The sequence below is a fragment of the Palaemon carinicauda genome, chromosome 1 (genome assembly GCF_036898095.1).
Source record: "Palaemon carinicauda isolate YSFRI2023 chromosome 1, ASM3689809v2, whole genome shotgun sequence".
NCBI lineage: Eukaryota > Metazoa > Arthropoda > Malacostraca > Decapoda > Palaemonidae > Palaemon > Palaemon carinicauda.
In genome coordinates, this window is record NC_090725.1 from 269,056,889 (window position 1) to 269,076,951 (window position 20,063).

The 20,063-nt window shown below is 35.2% G+C and overlaps 1 protein-coding gene across 2 annotated transcripts in view; it reads left to right on the top strand.

Moving 5' to 3' along the window:
• The window catches only part of LOC137656227 (uncharacterized), a 19,750-nt gene extending 6,682 nt beyond the window's left edge, over positions 1 to 13,068 (top strand). For both annotated transcript variants that reach the window (XM_068390399.1, XM_068390397.1), the window contains exons 2-4: positions 785 to 2,306; positions 2,678 to 2,880; positions 12,440 to 13,068. In XM_068390399.1, the coding sequence (XP_068246500.1) occupies positions 800 to 2,306; positions 2,678 to 2,880; positions 12,440 to 12,556 (1,827 nt within the window). In that variant the 5' untranslated portion in view covers positions 785 to 799 and the 3' untranslated portion in view covers positions 12,557 to 13,068. The remainder of the gene's footprint in view (positions 1 to 784; positions 2,307 to 2,677; positions 2,881 to 12,439) is intronic.
• Positions 13,069 to 20,063: the final 6,995 nt, after the last annotated feature.

The following is a 20,063-nucleotide window of genomic DNA, read 5'->3' on the forward strand; positions in this document are numbered from 1 at the left end:
CTTCCTCTTTTTTTTTGTTAAAGTTTTTCATAGTTTAAACAGGAAATGTTTATCTTAAATGTTGTTACTCTTCTTGAAATATTTTATTTTTCCTTGTTTCCTTTCCTCACTGGGCTATTTTCCCTGTTGGAGCTTCCGGGCTTATAGCGTCCTGCTTTTCCAACTAGGGTTGTAGCTTAGCAATTAATGATAATAATAATAATAATAATAATAATAATAATAATAATAATAATAATAATAATAATAATACCTGCACGAACCTCTTGGTGTGGATATTACTTTTGCATGTTTGACGCACTACTGTAACCAACCGAAGCCAGTAGCTATTATTTTTGGTTGTTTGTGATATTAGGTAGAATAAAGTTAGTGTAAAATACAAAAAAAAAAAAAAAAAAAAAAAAAATGGATTTGGTAAGTTCGACATTTTAGTGTATGATTAATATGTTACTTCATAATTAACCTTTAAAACACATTACTTTATAGTTTGATGAATTTCATAAAATGTTTAAACTGATACCCCAAAACACCTAATTTGTACTATCAGCATTACGAAAGAGAAGCAAGTCAAAAGTTTGTATTTCAGTTTTATTTCTAATATTTTATTCCGATGTAAAGAACATTCAGTGAAGACCTTGGAATACACGGCTAGTGAAAATTCACCTGTTATTACCCATAAGTTAACCTACAATCTTAAACAAGACGATTTATTTGATTATAACTATTTCTATATCCACTTTACATAATTTTTGTAATGTTACTTTCCTAATAAAATCTTAATTTGTAGGCTATTGATAACAAGATGCAGTTCGTAGAGGACTATGCGGAAGTAATTTTTAATCTGAACATTCCGAATTTTTCAACATACACCGATTTTGATCAGACCTTCACAGAAGAGTTTCCGCTTAAAGTGAATAATTTCAGTTCTCGATGGAGCTTAACACTGTCTCCCTTTGGCACAGAAAATGCCAACGAAGGGGAGGAGGACCCTTTCAATCGGGACATTGGAATCGTTTTGAAGTGTAACAGTTGCAATGTCAATATGCCCGACATTGAAGTTTACAGTAAAGTACAGGGCAACGAACCACACGAAAAACCCCTTCCACGGCTTTCTAAAAAAGATATGACCTGGAAAGGTATATTGATCGCAAGAGCTGGTCTTAAAGTGTTCCGGCTACTTAAAAATGATCAGTTAATGGCGAAAATTAGGTTTGTGGTGAAGGGGTGTGATATGACAACAGCTGTGGGAGGTGTGGAAAGCCTTTCGAAAGACATGAGAGCTTTACTGAAAAGAGGAAGTTATAGTGATGCCGATATTATCACAAGTGATGGTATTAAACTTCCTGTACATTTGGCGGTTTTGTGTCAAAGGTCTGATCTTCTCCAAAGACTTTCAGCAGGAAAAAAACGGCAGCTGACTTTTACTGCAACTCCTGATAAAAAGATGATTAAATGGGAGAATGAAAGTTCCGAGGACGAAACAAAATGTGATAAAGATTATTTGATCCACGCAAAGCCAGAAACTCCAATTAACAGCACATTTGGCAGCATATCATCGGGATATCAGTCGTGTAGTTCAAGAGCATCATCTCCTGAGCATTTCCTTCAGCAGAGTACTTCGAAGGATAAGATATATTCTTCACCAGTGGCAGGTACTCCTAAATTTACATCACCAGCTTTCGAAAACAGGCAACCTGCACACCGAAAAAACACCGAAACGCCTAGAAAGCCCACTCCCTACAGAATATCCCAGATGTCAACAGTAACTTCACCCAAAAAAGGACCATTTTCACCAATAAGCAATATCCAAATGAAAAATTCTCCTTCATCGCCCAGGAGAACACTTCACTCCCAAACACCTAAGAGAATATCAAACATTTACTCTCCTACAATAGGTAAAAGTTCCCCTTCAAAGAAAACAAGAACACCCGATCAGTTATCCATGTCTAAAAGGACACTGCCTCGCAGGAGAAGTTCTATCGGCATGCTTAGGACACTATCTCCAAGTAAACGCCTGAAGCCACCGATCAGTCCAACAATTCATAAGATTTCGGCAAACAAAATGCAGCAGCTGAGGAGAACACCACTCATTGGCACTCCTAGCCCCAGGAGGCGATTATATCATGACGACAAACCTGGTGACAGCGTAGAAGACTTCACGATACCATGTCAGTCACCATCAACTAAAGCTTGTGGCCCTACGAAGACTAATGATTTCTCCGAGCTTGATTTCCAGTCTCAGAGACCGAAGATATTTGTTAACATGTCTGCTTCTGTTACTAGTGCAATACTGGATTGGATTTATACAGGTTTGTTTTTTAATGCTTAGTCAATTTTAACTAATTATACCACAAGAAAAATACAGTATAATATTAATAGTAAGACTTTATGCCATTTTACACAAACATACATTTTGTGAAATAGACGATTTCTTAAAGGTAAAACAGAAATGACTTGCATCAAATGGCAATTTGTTATAAAGCCTACAAACGAAAAATCAGTTTTTTATAGCGTTAAAGATATCTATAAATTATTTAGAAGACGGCATTTTAATATTTCTATATCAAAATTAATAAAAAAAAAACTGAAGCAATATGGTTTCCCTTTTGCACATCAATCTCCATCCCTTTAATAACAATTCACATCAATTGCCACTTTTAGGTCTCTAAATTGTTCACAGGTGAATGTAATGAAGTCGACAAACTTTCCCGAGCTTTACTTGTGGGCAGCATCCGCCATGGCGTGACTGGATTAGCCAGGACTTGTGAATACCATTTGGCAGCTGACCTCACGCCCATCAACGCCCCAGAAATCATCTTCCTTGCAAAGAAGTATTCAGCCCCAGTACTTCAAGAGTTGGCTATTGAGTTCGCTGTTAAGAAGGTAAGTTCTGTCTTATTCAAAATAATATTAGCACCGATCACCTGATGATTATTAATTTAAGACACAATAGGTCGTGCAAATTGAATTATCTTCAGCAAAATGAGGATAATTCTCATAAGAAATGCATCAATGTTCAATATTTTCATCAGATATTCTCACATTTGTGGTGCTAAAAGCTTTTCAGGGTTTTCAAAACCTGAATTTTTCGTACTACAGCAGGTCTAAGGTAATATCTAATCAACTTCTCAAATAATATTTAAATTTTTAGTTATTAACCTATGTTATACAGTAGACTTGACAGACAATTTGTGAAAGATAGTATTTAATGCTTTCATTGTGGTTTTTCTTTTATGTTGTTAAATAATTTATAGCTATATTTTGGGGGTTTTTTCGTGTTCACCTTTGATAAGAAAGATATTATTAAGCATTGTAGGCTTTGCTAGTTGATCGTCTTTTTTCCTTTTCACTATTTGATGGATCTGCTATGTAGCTTGGACGAACTGTTAATGCTACTCAATGAAATTAAAAAGAAACAAAAATTGTAACATGAACAGTTGTATTTCCCAACTGAATATATATTCTAAAGACCACGCCACTATTAAAACTTTTGTGTTGACTTCCTTAACCCTGGATAGGTACGGTGGGTCGTTTGCGACCCCGAGCGTCAAAAAAAAACAGGTTTTTCTCACGTGACTCACCCCTGTGACTGAATTTGTGGGTGATCGACCTGCAGGAGGTGTCTCCCCTACACGCTCTAGTAGTGTCCAGATGTGCATTGCTGTAGCTGTACTCCTTCCCCGATTTCTGAGACGCGTCGGGGTCGTTCGCGTCCGAGTTTACCCTTCTGAGGTAGTTTGCATAATTATCAAAGTTATTACGTATTATGAAATTGTCGTAGAATGGTGCAACTTGTATAGGTTATCAGTTGTGGAAAGTCTTGGTGGATTGTTTGGCTACCATGTGCATGTTTTTTTTTTTAGTTAAAATGTCGTTCATCACCACGAGGACCATTTTACCGCGAGTGCCCCTTTTTCATTTTTTTTCATTTTTTTGCCAAGTCATTTTTCCGTAAGATATTGCCAAATAGTGTCGTAAAACTTTTGCTTGTTTAGTGTTGGAAAGTGTGTCTAGATGATCTGGCTACCCATGCATGACTTTGTTTTTGTCAGATACGACGTAGTTATTGGTATATTGGGTATTTAACTGCGGTTACCAATTTCTGTTTTTTTTTCAATATTTGTAAAAATTACTACGTAGTAAGGAATTGCCGTATATTATTCATTTTTTTTTCATGTTTATGTGTTAGAAAGTGTGCCTTGATGGTTGGGCTAACACGTGCATGTCTTTTTTTTTATCTGAGATGTCGTATATTAGAATGTCGGGCATTTTACCGCGAGTGTCCCTTTTTAATTTTTTTAAATTTTTTTGCCAAGTCATTTTTCCGTAAGATATTGCGAAATAGTGTCGTAAAACTTTTGCTTTTTTAATGTTGGAAAGTGTGTCTAGATGATCTGGCTACCCATGCGTGATTTTGTTTTTGTCAGATACGACGTAGTTATTGGTATATTGGGTATTTAACTGCGGTTGCCAATTTCTGTTTTTTTTCAATATTTGTAAAAATTTACTACGTAGTAAGGAATTGCCGTATATTATTGATTTTTTTTTCATGTTTATGTGTTAGAGTGTGCCTTGATGGTTGGGCTAACACGTGCATGTCTTTTTTTTTTATCTGAGATGCCGTATATTAGAATGTTGGGCATTTTTCCGCGAGTGCCCCTTTTTATTTGTTTTGCATTTTTTTGCTTAGTCATGTTACCGTAAGGAATTGGCAAGTAGTGTCGCAAAACTTATATTTTTATAGTGTTGGAAAGTGTTTCTAGATGATCTGGCTACCCATGCCTATTTTTTTTTTAGCCAGATATGGCGTATATATAAGTATGTGTTCGATTTTCCTGTGATTGCCATTTTTTTGTTTTTTCCCATTTCTTTCAAAATTACTACGTACTAAGGAACTATCACAGAGTAATATTTCATTTATATGTTTATTTGTCGGAAAATATGCCTTGATGGTTTGCCTAGCACGTGGCTGAAATTTTTTTTTTCTGAAATGCCGTATATTAGAATGGCCATTTTTCCACGAGTGCCCCTTTTTATTTGTTTTGCATTTTTTTGCTTAGTCATGTTACCGTAAGGAATTGGCAAGTAGTGTCGCAAAACTTATATTTTTATAGTGTTGGTAAGTGTTTCTAGATGATCTGGCTACCCATGCCTATCTTTTATTTAGCCAGATATGGCGTATATATAGGTATGTGTTCGATTTTCCGGTGATTGCCATTTTTTCGTTTTTTCCCAATTCTTTCAAAATTACTACGTACTAAGGAACTATCACAGAGTAATGATTCCTCTAGATGTTTATTTGTCGGAAAATTTTGTTTACTTTTTTTTTGATTGAATATCATCAAATTTTTTTAGCTAAAATATTGTTTTACATTTTTTTTTTCGATTTTATTTCCCTTCAAAAAAAATTTTTTGGGTCAGAATTTTAATTTTATAGTCGTAAAATAATCGACAATTATCCAGCAACCCACCATACAATTTTTATGCATATCCAATAATAATTAGATTAGTAAATAACACCTTGAAATTGACATACCCTTCCTACATTTCAAGTGGCAGATTAGGGAGTCTGAGTCAGTGTGGTTGGCGGCCATTTTGTGGACATATCCGAAGCGTAAGCTGCCCTATCTATATATATTCTTGTTCCCTATAGAATTTGTGATATTTTGGTATATTTTTACCTGCATAAATATCATATTATATATTAAATATATGTATTTTTTTACGAAATTTCCAAGTACTCAAAAAATTACCTTTAGATATGGCCCCTGATATAAATGTAATTTACAAAATAATGAAGATTTTTTTACATATTTCTATTTTAGGATAACATATGTTTATTCCCTAAAAAAATTAGCCACTTCCTATTTCATTTGGGTACCCAAAAAAATTCATGAAATTTGGACAATTTTTTTTGGCCAAAAAAAGTTACCCTTTTTTTCTCATTTCAGATCTTCACCTCCATGGGTCTGACTTCATCCAAAATACATCAAGATGTGTCCTAAACATTCAAGAATCAATTCCTAAAAGGATTTGTGAATATATGTATAAACTTTTTTTTTATGAATTTTTATGTCAGGTCTTTTTTTTTTCTACTTAATTTTTTAAAATATTTATAATAAATAGTTTTTCTGCAGATGAGTAGTATTTATCTTTACAGTTGTTTTAAGCATTCATTGAAGTTTTTTTTTGGCAAAAGAAAAAAGGAGGTTACTGCAAAAACTGATTTTTCAAGAATTTTTTTTGGTGTCGGGGTCGTTCGCGTCCGAGTATACCCTTAAAGGGGTGTCCGAGGACCGTACCTATCCAAGGTTAAATGCACAATACGTTAAATTGCTATATATACACTTTCAAACTATTCATATAAAAATCTACATTGGTTGCTGTAATACTATTCTGTCGACAAACTCACTAAAAGTATGTGTGCAGTACAAAATATTTTGTGAACGTCCCAATATCCAAAAGTTATTCGATGAATATATCCAGGCAAATTATATTAGAATCTGAGGCATTTCATACAAACACCCATAGAACCGGTTTTCAACTAGCTCTATGATCCCACTTCATCTGTTTACATACTGGGTCAGAAAGTACTTGTATATTCTGATAACTTCTACAATACTTTTAACACTTAACCACGTTTGGGTTTCGCTGTAAATGGTCCCTTGTTCCGAGAACATGGTTGGACAATCACTGCAAACAGAAAAGTCCCTCTTAATAAGATATTACTCCAGGAAGTGAATTCAGTTACAAAATTCATAACCTATGGGGGGCAGCCATCAAGATAATTAAAATGGACTCAAGTGAAAAAGACAAAGGAAGCACTCAAGAAGACAGGGTACTCAAAAAGAAGACTTGAAGTTCATGCCTGTGGAGGAAAACCAACAACCTTTCGTAAATTGTCCTTGTGAATTCACATGCATTTCAAGGCCAGTACTCAAGTGCATTCCAGCAACAAATTCCAAGCCATCCAGAAGGCATAATGCTGTGCAATGAAAAATACTACAGGTTGCCAACGAAAGGATATGCACGGCAGGTACCACCAGATGTAGCCCATGTAAGAGTCATTACATGGTATTTAACACAAAGTTTACAAGGATGGTCCAGAAGCGAGTTTTGCTATATCTGTAGATTTGAAAGAATCTGACAATGCTATGAGTATCTGCTTAGCTATTTGTTTTGTCATAGACTCAAAAGGAATGTAACCTGGTACAGAATACTCTTCACCTTTCTCAAGACGGAATCTGTAAATGGGACTCCATTTGATATCGGTGAACTTGTCAAAGCCAACGTAGTCATCGTCAAGTTCGTACAGAAAAAAAAATCAAGAAGAATTGAAACATACAGAATCAAAGGGATACACGAGGCTGAGTGTGACAAATTATTGTACAAACCGTGGCCTTGGCCCTTTCATTTATTCAGACTAGTCTTTTGATAATTCAAGGACGAATTCAGGCAGCTAAAATTTCCCAATCCCTGACGCACCCAGTTATTCTTCAAGTCACATAGCATCACTGATCATGAAGGATATTCACCAATGTCTTTCCCATGCTAAAAAAACAAGTGCTGGGCCACTAATGAGAATATATATCACTGTAGTGTATAGTGTCAATGCATTACCTGCAAAAAAAGGAGGACCTGCTAATGGAACAAAGGATGGCTGATATACCCTCTAATAGTGTGATCCCAGCTCCAGACTATTTTCACGTGTGTGAAATAATTTGGTCAACACATTATAAAAGAAGGTAGACCAGAAGTAAAGGTATATGGTGTCCTATTCTCTTGCCTTGCATCACGTGCACAACGTCTAGAAATGGCTCATTTTACATTTTTGCTTTCATGAACGCCCTAAGATGATTTATAAACAGAAGAGTTGACATGAAGCTGATGAGGAGTGACAATGGGACAAATTTCAGAGGTGCAGAGAGAGAAAGAGAGAGATTGTATGGGCGGGGGCACTGCAAACGATGGTCCACGAAGGCATACAAAGGTAGGTATTAAATGAAAATTCAGGCCCCAGTTGCGAGCTGGATGAAAGATTTATAGGAACGAATGATTCTTTCTGTTTTTGAGACTTACCAATTCTACTTAAAGTATGGCACTCGGAACAACAGGGATACTTACCATAAATTTTTGTGCGAAGTAGGAATGATTAATTAATGTCCACTGACATCAATAAGTAGCCCTGTGAGGAAAGGAAATAAGGAAAGAGATAGAATACCGTGTCTGAGTGTGCCCTCAAGCAAGAGAACTCTTAACTCAAGACAGTGAAACACCATGATACAGAGGCTACAGCACTACCCAAGTCTAGAGAATAATGGATTGATTTTGGAGTTCCATTTTCCTAAAAGAGCTGCTTACCATAGGTAAGGAGTCTTCTACCCTTACCAAGAGGAAAATAGCCACCGAAAAATTGTAGTGCAGTAGTTAACCCCTTGAATGAAGAAAGATTTTTCAGTTACCCTAGTGTTGTCAGGTGCATGGGAAGAGGAGAATGCTGTAAGAATATGTCAGACTATTTTACGTATGTGTAGGTAAAGGAAAAAAGAGCCATAATCAGAGAGATCCAATTATTATTATTATTATTATTATTACTATCCAAGCTACAACCCTAATTGGAAAAGCAAGATGCTATAAGCCCAGGGGCTCCAATAGGGAAAAATAGCCCAGTGAGGAAAGGAAATAAGGAAATAAATAACTGAAGAGAACAAATTAACAATAAATCATTCTAAAAAAAGTAATGTCAAAAGAGATATATCATATATAAACTATTAACAACGTCAACAACAAATATGTCATATATAAACTATAAAAAGACTCATGTCCGCCTGGTCAACAAAAAAGCATTTGCTCCAACTTTGAACTTTTGAAGTTCTACTGATTCAACAACCCGATTAGGAAGATCATTCCACAACTTGGTAACAGCTGGAATAAAACTTCTAGAGTACTGCGTAGTATTGAGTCTTATGATGGAGAAGGCCTGGCTATTAGAATTAACTGCCTGCCTAGTATTACGAACAGGATAGAATTGTCCAGGGAGATCTGAATGTAAAGGATGGTCAGAGTTATGAAAAATCTTATGCAGCATGCATAATGAACTAATTGATCGACGGTGCCAGAGATTAATATCTAGATCAGGAATAAGAAATTTAATAGACCGTAAGTTTCTGTCCAACAAATTAAGATGAGAATCAGCAGCTGAAGACCAGACAGGAGAACAATACTCAAAACAAGGTAGAATAAAAGAATTAAAACACTTCTTCAGAATAGATTGATCACCGAATATCTTGAAAGACTTTCTCAATAAGCCAATTTTTTGTGCAATTGAAGAAGACACAGACCTTATATGTTTCTCAAAAGTAAATTTGCTGTCAAGAATCACGCCTAAAATTTTGAAAGAGTCATACAAATTTAAAGAAACATTATCAATACTGAGATCCGGATGTTGAGGAGCCACCGTCCTTGACCTACTTACAATCATACTTTGAGTTTTGTTAGGATTCAACTTCATACCCCATAATTTGCACCATGCACTAATTTTAGCTAAATCTCTATTAAGGGATTCACCAACCCCAGATCTACATTCAGGGGATGGAATTGATGCAAAGAGAGTAGCATCATCTGCATATGCAACAAGCTTATTTTCTAGGCCAAACCACATGTCATGTGTATATAGTATGAAAAGTAATGGGCCAAGAACACTACCCTGTGGAACACCGGATATCACATTCCTATACTCACTATGGTGCCCATCAACAACAACTCTTTGAGATCTACTACTTAAAAAATCAATAATAATGCTAAGAAACGACCCACCCACTCCCAACTGTTTCAGTTTGAAAACAAGGGCCTCATGATTAACACGGTCAAAGGCAGCACTAAAATCAAGGCCAATCATACGAACTTCCCGACCACAATCAAGGGATTTCTATACTGCATCGGAGATAGTAAGAAGGGCATCACATGCTCCAAGGCCTTTCCGAAAACCAAATTGCAAACTAGGGAATAGATGATTACCTTCAGCAAACCTATTAAGACGTTTTGCCAGAAGACGTTCAAAAACTTTAGATAATATGGGAGTTATGGAAATTGGGCGGTAATCAGTGGGACTTGAGCTACCACAAACACATTTACATAGAGGAGTAACATTACCAATTCTCCAACAAGTGCTAAAAGCTCCTCTTCTTGCTAACTTGCGTAAAATAACAGATAACTTTGGAGCTAAGAAATCTGCTGTCTTTATAAAAAACAAAGGAAAAATACCATTAGGGTCTACACCTCCGTAAGAATCAAGGTCCATCAACAGAGCTTTAATCTCACGAGATCGAAAAGCTAAACTAGTTAGTTTAGCCTCAGGAAAACAGGAATGAGGAAGTTCAAGTTTTTCATTACTCTGTTTACTGTCAAAAACATCAGCCAAAAGGGTTGCCTTTTCCTTTGGACAATGAGTGACTGAGCCATCTGGTTTAAGTAAAGGAGGAACTGTTGCATCTACACCAAAGAGTGCAGATTTAAGGGTAGACCACCATTTATGTTCCTGAGTTGTACCAGAGAGGGTTTCTTTTATGATTAAATTGTACTCCTTTTCAGTTGAGGCATAAACTCTCTGAGCAAAAGCTCGAAGCTGAGTATAGTTGTTCCAGGTCAAATCTGATCTGTTACCCTTCCAAAGGTGATAGGCCTCCTGCTTCTCCAAATAAGCACGTCTACAATCATCATTGAACCACGGTTTGTCCTTCATTCGGTACCTTAGCACACGAGAAGGGATACGCCTATCAATTATGTTGACTAGATTCTCATTCAAAGGGACAACAGGATCTACACTATTATATAATTGTGACCAATTCAAGCACAAAAGATCATGCAAAATCCCATTCCAGTCTGCTTGGGATTTCATATAAATTTTACAAGAATATGATATATCAGGGACAGGCTGCTCAGTCTTCACTAATAATGAAATCAAATTTAGTACTATCTGGCCAATCAATGGACCCAATAACTCTAGCGATAGTATCGCTGCTAGCTGAGGCAAATATTTGCTCGCACGCATAGAGAGAAGTGGGAATTCCTCTGCCCAAAACCTTTTATGGAGACCCAAGAGCCAACTGTGCCCTTGTGCCTGAATCAGAGGCCCAAGAACGTCTTCCTCTTGACTTGCTTAGATTCCAGGCACAGGCGGCTTCGTGCAGTCATTAGAGGAGTAGATATGATTCTAATTGAACAACTGAGACAACTGACATGTAGGTACTGCTGCGATGGTACATGAGATGATTGTCCTCTTCTTCAGAAATGTCCTTCACTTCGTCACCACAGGGTCAGCTTGTCACCTGGTTTGGAGCAGAAGAATTTGCCATCGAGGTAGAATCAGTAATTAGAACAGGTCATACGTTCATAAATCCTTACCTGTTGCTGCGGAGGGATGGGAGTTTGTACAGTATGTCCTGGACATTTGTGTCTTGGGGTAAGGGTGGGAGCTCCCTGGAAGAGGCAGAGGAAGCAAAGCAATCCAAATGTAGAACTCGTGATCCTACTATTTTAGACGTCTGATGAAATTGTATTTTTTACCTTACTGTCTATATGACTTTCTGTAACTTTTGCAATAATTTTCGATCCTAATTAAGCGATTCGCGTAAGTGAAAATATTCCTGGCGTGAAGTCTCTAACTGGCTTCTACGCCATTACATACTAATCAATATATGTAAATACCCCGTTGATGATTCATACTTATGAATAAATTACTTTAACAAAAATTACATGAGACCCATTTGCGTTATGACATATCTCTGAATTTTACATTATAATAGGCATCTACATGCTAGTTAGAAGGTTATTATCTGCATTATCAGATTGTCATTATTCTTTCCAATCGCTATTGTGAAGATATCTTATGTCTTAGATACAGACTTTAAGCCCTTTTTGGAAAAGCGTTTTCTTCGTAAAATTTCTTTCAAAATTTCTATGTATTTATTCCCAAGTTTATTACCTAATTGAAAATATTTTTATTTGATAGTGGGGAAAAGGCAACACATTTTTTGAATAGCACACGAGTTGCCATTGTATCAAGATATTTGGCCATATCTCCAAAAGAATGACAGTTAAATTGGGAAAAGTAAGGAATTACGTGACGTAAGGGGTCGTGGCAAACATGAGTTTTATGTTAAAAAAGGCAACCACATGGCCTTAAGAATCTACTGTAGTGATAAGTAAAAAGTAATTCCATGATTAAAACAAGAATATAAACAAGTCATGATAGTAGATATGAACTTGTTTTTGAAAAGCTCTGTAGCTTGTAGCTGTGTCAGGATCAACCTTAAAATTTCCTGTACTATGTCTAATTATCATGAGAAAGACGTGGTTCCCACCAGCTCATAGCAACCATGAATCAATATTTAATATCTTGCAATGTCAAATTTTGTTCTTTATTCTTTAATCTTAATTTCAGGCAGCAGAGGTGACGTCACAACCAATGTGGTCCAAGTTGGCAGTTCGAATTCCTGGTCTGATAGCAGAGTATTCTCGTCGTCTGGCAATCCACGCAGAATCGATTTCTAAAACATAGCTCAACTTTTTATGCTTGAAATCTTATAGAATGCTTTATATTTCAAATATTTCTTGATCTTGTAAGCCAATTAAACCATTTATCGTACTCAGGTTAATTGTGAGAAGTTATATCACAGCTGAAGAACGTGTTAGGGCAGTCGTGTGTTCATGCAAACAATATAAATGGTCTTTGAAAGAGATTAAAGTACAGTAATCGCTACTATATGGCCTGACTATAAATAAGCAGTAATTCTTTTGCATTACACAAGAAAAAAAGTTTGAATTTCAGACATAGGCCTTTACCCTCCCTTATTAAATAGTCCATTTGCTTTCAGCATCTACGTTAGACTTGAGGAGTTTTCTAAAACTGGTAATCTGCTCCAAATGATACCATGTTAGAGACTATTAGTATCTTCGCTGTATTTTGTATAATGTTGTATCTTGTATTAAATTACAAGGTTTATTCTTTTATCTAGCATTTAGTAGACATGTGTGCTGTATTTCCATCGAAAAATTCAACGAAAGATGAAATGATAAGCTACATTTTGTGTATAGGATATAGGGAAATTCCATGTATAAATCTCGATCATTGCTACTTTCAACATTAATGTGAATTTCCATTTTGATTAAGAAGATTCCATGTGTTTCTGACCTCATTTCGTTTCAAATATCAGGAAAGAAACTGGTCATTTAATGAAATGAAAGGTAAGGTTAGGTTAGATAATCTAAACTATTGTTACGGGCGAGACCTTAATTACACTTAAAGTAGAAACTGAAATAAGTTGAACAGCCACATGGAAGAAATGAAGTGGGAACGGCGGTAAAGTTGAAGGCTTAGAAGCCAGGTTCCTAACTGCTCACTCCGCAAAATAAGTTTGCGGGCACTCTATTGCATAATAGATAGGTGCTAAGCTTATGTATATTACTGTAATTAAGCTTCTTTAGCTAGACCATAAACACCGCTAATCTTTACTTTTAACTCCGTCTACCTGGAAATCATTTGAGATAATACCTTGCTATCATCAGCAGTTGAGAGGCTGAAGAGACTTGCAGCGAAGACCCTTCACCAAGGTTTACTGTTTAGGCTACCGTGTAAAGTGTGCTAACATTCCTACCTCAATACGGTATTATGGTGAATTAGTTGAAATTTCAAGTAAAGGATAAAGTTCAGCGTAACGCCGGCTTATGATTAAAAGTGGGTAAATTGTGGATATGATTATATTTTCTTATTGTTAGAATAATTTTTATTGTGGTCCAAGTTTAATTCAAAGTGTTTAATTTCTTGTGCCAAGTAACCTTCATCATTTTATTAAATCCATTTAAATAACCAAATTATTTAAAAACAAGGCAATATTTTATCTGGTCTCGCATTATCCTAAGTAAATTTATCTTATTGTATCTTAATCACAGTGTCTGTTTATATAATCTGTGATATTTTCGACAAGAAATCTTATCTTTTACCGCATGAGAATATATTTCATATATGATTTATTGGAATATAGTTCAGTAATGTTTCTGGCTTTATATCATAAAACTTAAAACTAATCAATTAAATAACAATAAATCATCTGGTTTTTTCACATAGGTAATGTATAGATATATGTTTATTTTAGCAGAAAAATCGATTCATTATATTTGAACCATAATTTTAAATAGTTATTACACAGTTTATTTATGTATGTTCAGATGTACCATATCATATAAATAATACTAAAACAAGCAAAGTTGTTTTGTTACACTTTTACGTTCAAAGAATATTATTTTACTATATGACCATATGTTAATTGTTGAAAATTAAGTCATTCCTCTTATACGGCAGAGGAACCGACAAAAAATCTCTCGGAACTGGGATAATCTTTATGCAAAGGAAAGCTTTGAATATATCCACAGTCAGACCAAAGTATTTTTTTCCATGAACATTTAGAATCTTCGATGGAAGGTTGGACCTTGTGTATAGAGAAACATTCAGAGATCGATAATTATTTCCTGACGAATGATGCATTAAATACGGTACATATCGGAGTGGTCATTGAGTTCTAATGTACTTGTTCATGGCATACAATATTCATTTAGGATGTTTTTGTACTTATAAAATAATTGGGATATGTAGATTTCTTAAGGGTTATTTATTGGGCAAAAGCCGTATTATAGTTAATCCCCGGCCTTTGTCGCATTTGATGGACAACTGAACTAAATACCTAGAGATCAGCAGCTTGAGCCTTGAGATGGCTAATAGTTTCATTACTGATACTAATTGTTTCCAGAGGTTTTCCCAATTGGGGGTTCTATCATTACGGGATTTTCTATGCTCATGTAGTTAAGGGGTAATTGATAAGGCATTGACTTCTCAAGGAATTGTTCCTTTATGTGACCATCCTGGCATTTCTCCCCACACTATGTAACCAGCAGAATTAAACCTAAATTAGCACGTTTAATGTCGGCACTTATCGTTTATTTACAATATGCAATTGCCATATATATATATATATATATATATATATATATATATATATATATATATATATATATATATGTATATATATGTATATATATATATATATGTATATATATATATATATATATATATATATATATATATATATATATATATATATATATATGTGTGTGTGTGAATTTAGGTGATAATGGCACAAGTAAAATGAAAGGCAAAAATTCTAAATTAAGAAAGTTACCAAAATGAGAAAAACAAGAGTAACTCTTATCCTGCGTCCCGTTGTATTTAGCTTTTTTTTTTTTTAGAATTCTGGAGATAAATACGTTGCCTCTAGAACAAATGTTTATTAAATGGTTGTCCTTGATCCTTCGTCACCATTAATATCACTTGCCCTACCACAACCACATCATGGAAATTGTAGCGAGTAATAAAGGGAAGAGAAAATTTACTTCCAAGGGTACATGCATACAAGCAGACAGTAAGAAAGTATTAGAGGGAGATGTGTTAAGAGAACTTCTTTTTTGTAAAGGCACGTTAACCATCAGCATTGATATGATCATGTGACTGATCCTGCACCCGCAAATTACCACCACCACGCTCCTGATTATGTGACTAAAGCAGCAACAAAATGAAGAAAAGGCAGCAGAGATAAACCTAGACAGATTTACAGCAATACCCCTGGACGAGTTACTAGCTGAAGGAAATGCATTACTTTCAAGTGAGAACATCATAAAAAGAACATTGCGTAACCAAAGATCAAAACTCTACCCACCAGTACCTGAAGTACTTAAGGATCTGCAACTTGCCTGAGAATGCACAATAACTGCTGTTCCCGAGCCCAAACAATTTTCGTTCTTAAACAATGGACCAAACACTGCCAATTGCATTTGGTTCTGATGAATCTGCGGTTACTCGTTTCTACAGATACATGGCTCTATACAAAGATTTCTACAGCTTTACGTAATATGCAAGTAACGCTACCCAATTGGATTTTAGATGGCAGATCTAACCCAAACTACAGAAGAACCTGTCAGTGGCAATAGTCTTAGGACGGTAGGAATCTGTAATGATAGACAATTTTTGCTGCCCACTACCCATGGAAGTGTACCCACAAGTCCCTGGATAACCTTGATTTTAAAAAATGACACATGCGTTCCAGATGGATCCTTCCTTTTCTGTAGAGTTGATGATCACGAGTAACTTATTTTGAAAAATGACATTTACGCTCAAGATGGATCCTCCCTTTCTGTGTATTCAAGCAAGATTTCCTCAATAAATGGAACGTAGTACACTAAACGGCTTTGTCAATACTAACAAGTTATGTGATGAATGGAACAATAAATTTTACCATCTTGTTGGTCACCAGCACCCATCTATAAGAAAACTTATAAGAACGATTCAGAAGGAAAAGGCTGTTGTGAGTATAGTGATAGTAAAGGACTCCATTGGTGAGTCACCTAAAAATAAAACAAGTGAATATATATTCAGATCTACAAAAATAAAAAAAAAAGCAAACGAAAGAACTTGAACGAAGTGTTACGAGGACTGTTACAACTTAAGATTTCAGTTTAAAAATTCTGATATTAAAGGTTGATGTGAAATTCTGTTTACGTTTAAAGATCCATATTTTAACTGTTTTTTTTTCTCATATATTATGAACTTGAATAATTTATCATAAGATAACATTTTATTCCAAATAATTAGTTTCTGTTGAGCCATTTTTTCCACTTGTACCATTATTACCTATGCAATTTATACTGTTCCATTCTTTCATGTGCCATTGTTACCGTTCACCACACACACACACACGCACACACACACACACACACACACACACACACATATATATATATATATATATATATATATATATATATATATATATATATATATATATATATATATATATATATATATAGTATGTATGTGTATACTAAGGTCCGAGACTCGTCAAAAATTACGAATAATTATTTAAATAAATATGCAGGCACATGCAATCCCCTCTCACCATGGTATGACGGAGAGAGTTGGATGTGACCGGAATATATATATATATATATATATATATATATATATATATATATATATATATATATATATATATATATATATATATATATATATATGTAAATATCACCCACGAAATGCATTTAATACCGAATTCTATCTTGGGAATACATATCCACTTGGAATTCATTTTATGGTAACAGCTTCTGGCCGGGTGGTGATTCGAACCACCACCTGTACGGCTAGAAACCATGCTGGCAGGGACCCTACCATTAAGGATAAAAAACCTCAATGAAAGATAGATAGCTCAACTATGCCAGCACAAACAAGAAATGAGAAAATTAGTTGAATCTTATTTTTTTTTCTTTTGAATGGGAATTGTAAATTATTTTTTTAAGAAGCGAATCCTGAGGATATCATCCAGCTTTGTGATTTTCTATGAGGCTCCAGGCAGCTGTGATTAAGATAAAACACTCGTTGCCCTGAACTTTAGTAATTAGGACGAAATCACTTTAGTAAAAGTGATTACCACGTGACCTATCTGTGCATTTTTAATAACTTTATATGCCCAGTGTTCAATGATATACAAAACCCATTTCTAAAATGCGACCACAAAACCCATTTCTAAACTGCAATCACACAATTTCACATTACGAATTTTTTGGGCTTTGTCGGTTCCTAGACGAAAATTCAACGACAAAGGACAGTGCTTAAAATTGACTCCATCAGCCCTTTCGAGAAAAAAAAATCGTAAGTGAATAAAAAAATAAAAAAAATATTCGAACCTAAACCATAAGCCTCCAGAAAGTCATGTTAAAGTGCAATGAATTTAGGCGACTTCCTTAACTAAGATTTTATTATCGTTTTTAATTTAATTGATTGATTTAATCGTAGCGAGTAATAAAGGGAAGAGAAAATTTACTTCCAAGGGTACATGCATACAAGCAGACAGTAAGAAAGTATTAGAGGGAGATGTGTTAAGAGAACTTCTTTTTGTAAAGGCACGTTAACCATCAGCATTGATATGATCATGTGACTGATCCTGCACCCGCAAATTACCACCACCACGCTCCTGATTATGTGACTAAAGCAGCAACAAAATGAAGAAAAGGCAGCAGAGATAAACCTAGACAGATTTACAGCAATACCCCTGGACGAGTTACTAGCTGAAGGAAATGCATTACTTTCAAGTGAGAACATCATAAAAAGAACATTGCGTAACCAAAGATCAAAACTCTACCCACCAGTACCTGAAGTACTTAAGGATCTGCAACTTGCCTGAGAATGCACAATAACTGCTGTTCCCGAGCCCAAACAATTTTCGTTCTTAAACAATGGACCAAACACTGCCAATTGCATTTGGTTCTGATGAATCTGCGGTTACTCGTTTCTACAGATACATGGCTCTATACAAAGATTTCTACAGCTTTACGTAATATGCAAGTAACGCTACCCAATTGGATTTTAGATGGCAGATCTAACCCAAACTACAGAAGAACCTGTCAGTGGCAATAGTCTTAGGACGGTAGGAATCTGTAATGATAGACAATTTTTGCTGCCCACTACCCATGGAAGTGTACCCACAAGTCCCTGGATAACCTTGATTTTAAAAAATGACACATGCGTTCCAGATGGATCCTTCCTTTTCTGTAGAGTTGATGATCACGAGTAACTTATTTTGAAAAATGACATTTACGCTCAAGATGGATCCTCCCTTTCTGTGTATTCAAGCAAGATTTCCTCAATAAATGGAACGTAGTACACTAAACGGCTTTGTCAATACTAACAAGTTATGTGATGAATGGAACAATAAATTTTACCATCTTGTTGGTCACCAGCACCCATCTATAAGAAAACTTATAAGAACGATTCAGAAGGAAAAGGCTGTTGTGAGTATAGTGATAGTAAAGGACTCCATTGGTGAGTCACCTAAAAATAAAACAAGTGAATATATATTCAGATCTACAAAAATAAAAAAAAAAGCAAACGAAAGAACTTGAACGAAGTGTTACGAGGACTGTTACAACTTAAGATTTCAGTTTAAAAATTCTGATATTAAAGGTTGATGTGAAATTCTGTTTACGTTTAAAGATCCATATTTTAACTGTTTTTTTTTCTCATATATTATGAACTTGAATAATTTATCATAAGATAACATTTTATTCCAAATAATTAGTTTCTGTTGAGCCATTTTTTCCACTTGTACCATTATTACCTATGCAATTTATACTGTTCCATTCTTTCATGTGCCATTGTTACCGTTCACCACACACACACACACGCACACACACACACACACACACACACACACATATATATATATATATATATATATATATATATATATATATATATATATATATATATAGTATGTATGTGTATACTAAGGTCCGAGACTCGTCAAAAATTACGAATAATTATTTAAATAAATATGCAGGCACATGCAATCCCCTCTCACCATGGTATGACGGGGAGAGTTGGATGTGACCGGATATATATATATATATATATATATATATATATATATATATATATATATATATATATATATATATATATATATATATATGTAAATATCACCCACGAAATGCATTTAATACCGAATTCTATCTTGGGAATACATATCCACTTGGAATTCATTTTATGGTAACAGCTTCTGGCCGGGTGGTGATTCGAACCACCACCTGTACGGCTAGAAACCATGCTGACAGGGACCCTACCGACTCAGCTATCAAGAGAGACTAAAAGTTTATGACAAGTCCCCCTACATATTCCTGTCGAATTCAGGATTCTGTTCATAGACTTGAAATAGACCCATCTCCACCATGATAGCTGAATCGTGAGTTTGCAACACGTGGTTATTTTAATGAACATATATCACAAGCACACGTGATTTTAATTAATGTAAATATCACCCACGAAATGCATTCAATACCGAATTCTATCTTGGGAATATATATCCACTTGGAATTCATTTTATGGTAACAGCTTCTGGCCGGGTGGTGATTCGAACCACCACCTGTACGGCTAGAAACCATGCTGACAGGGACCCTACCGACTCAGC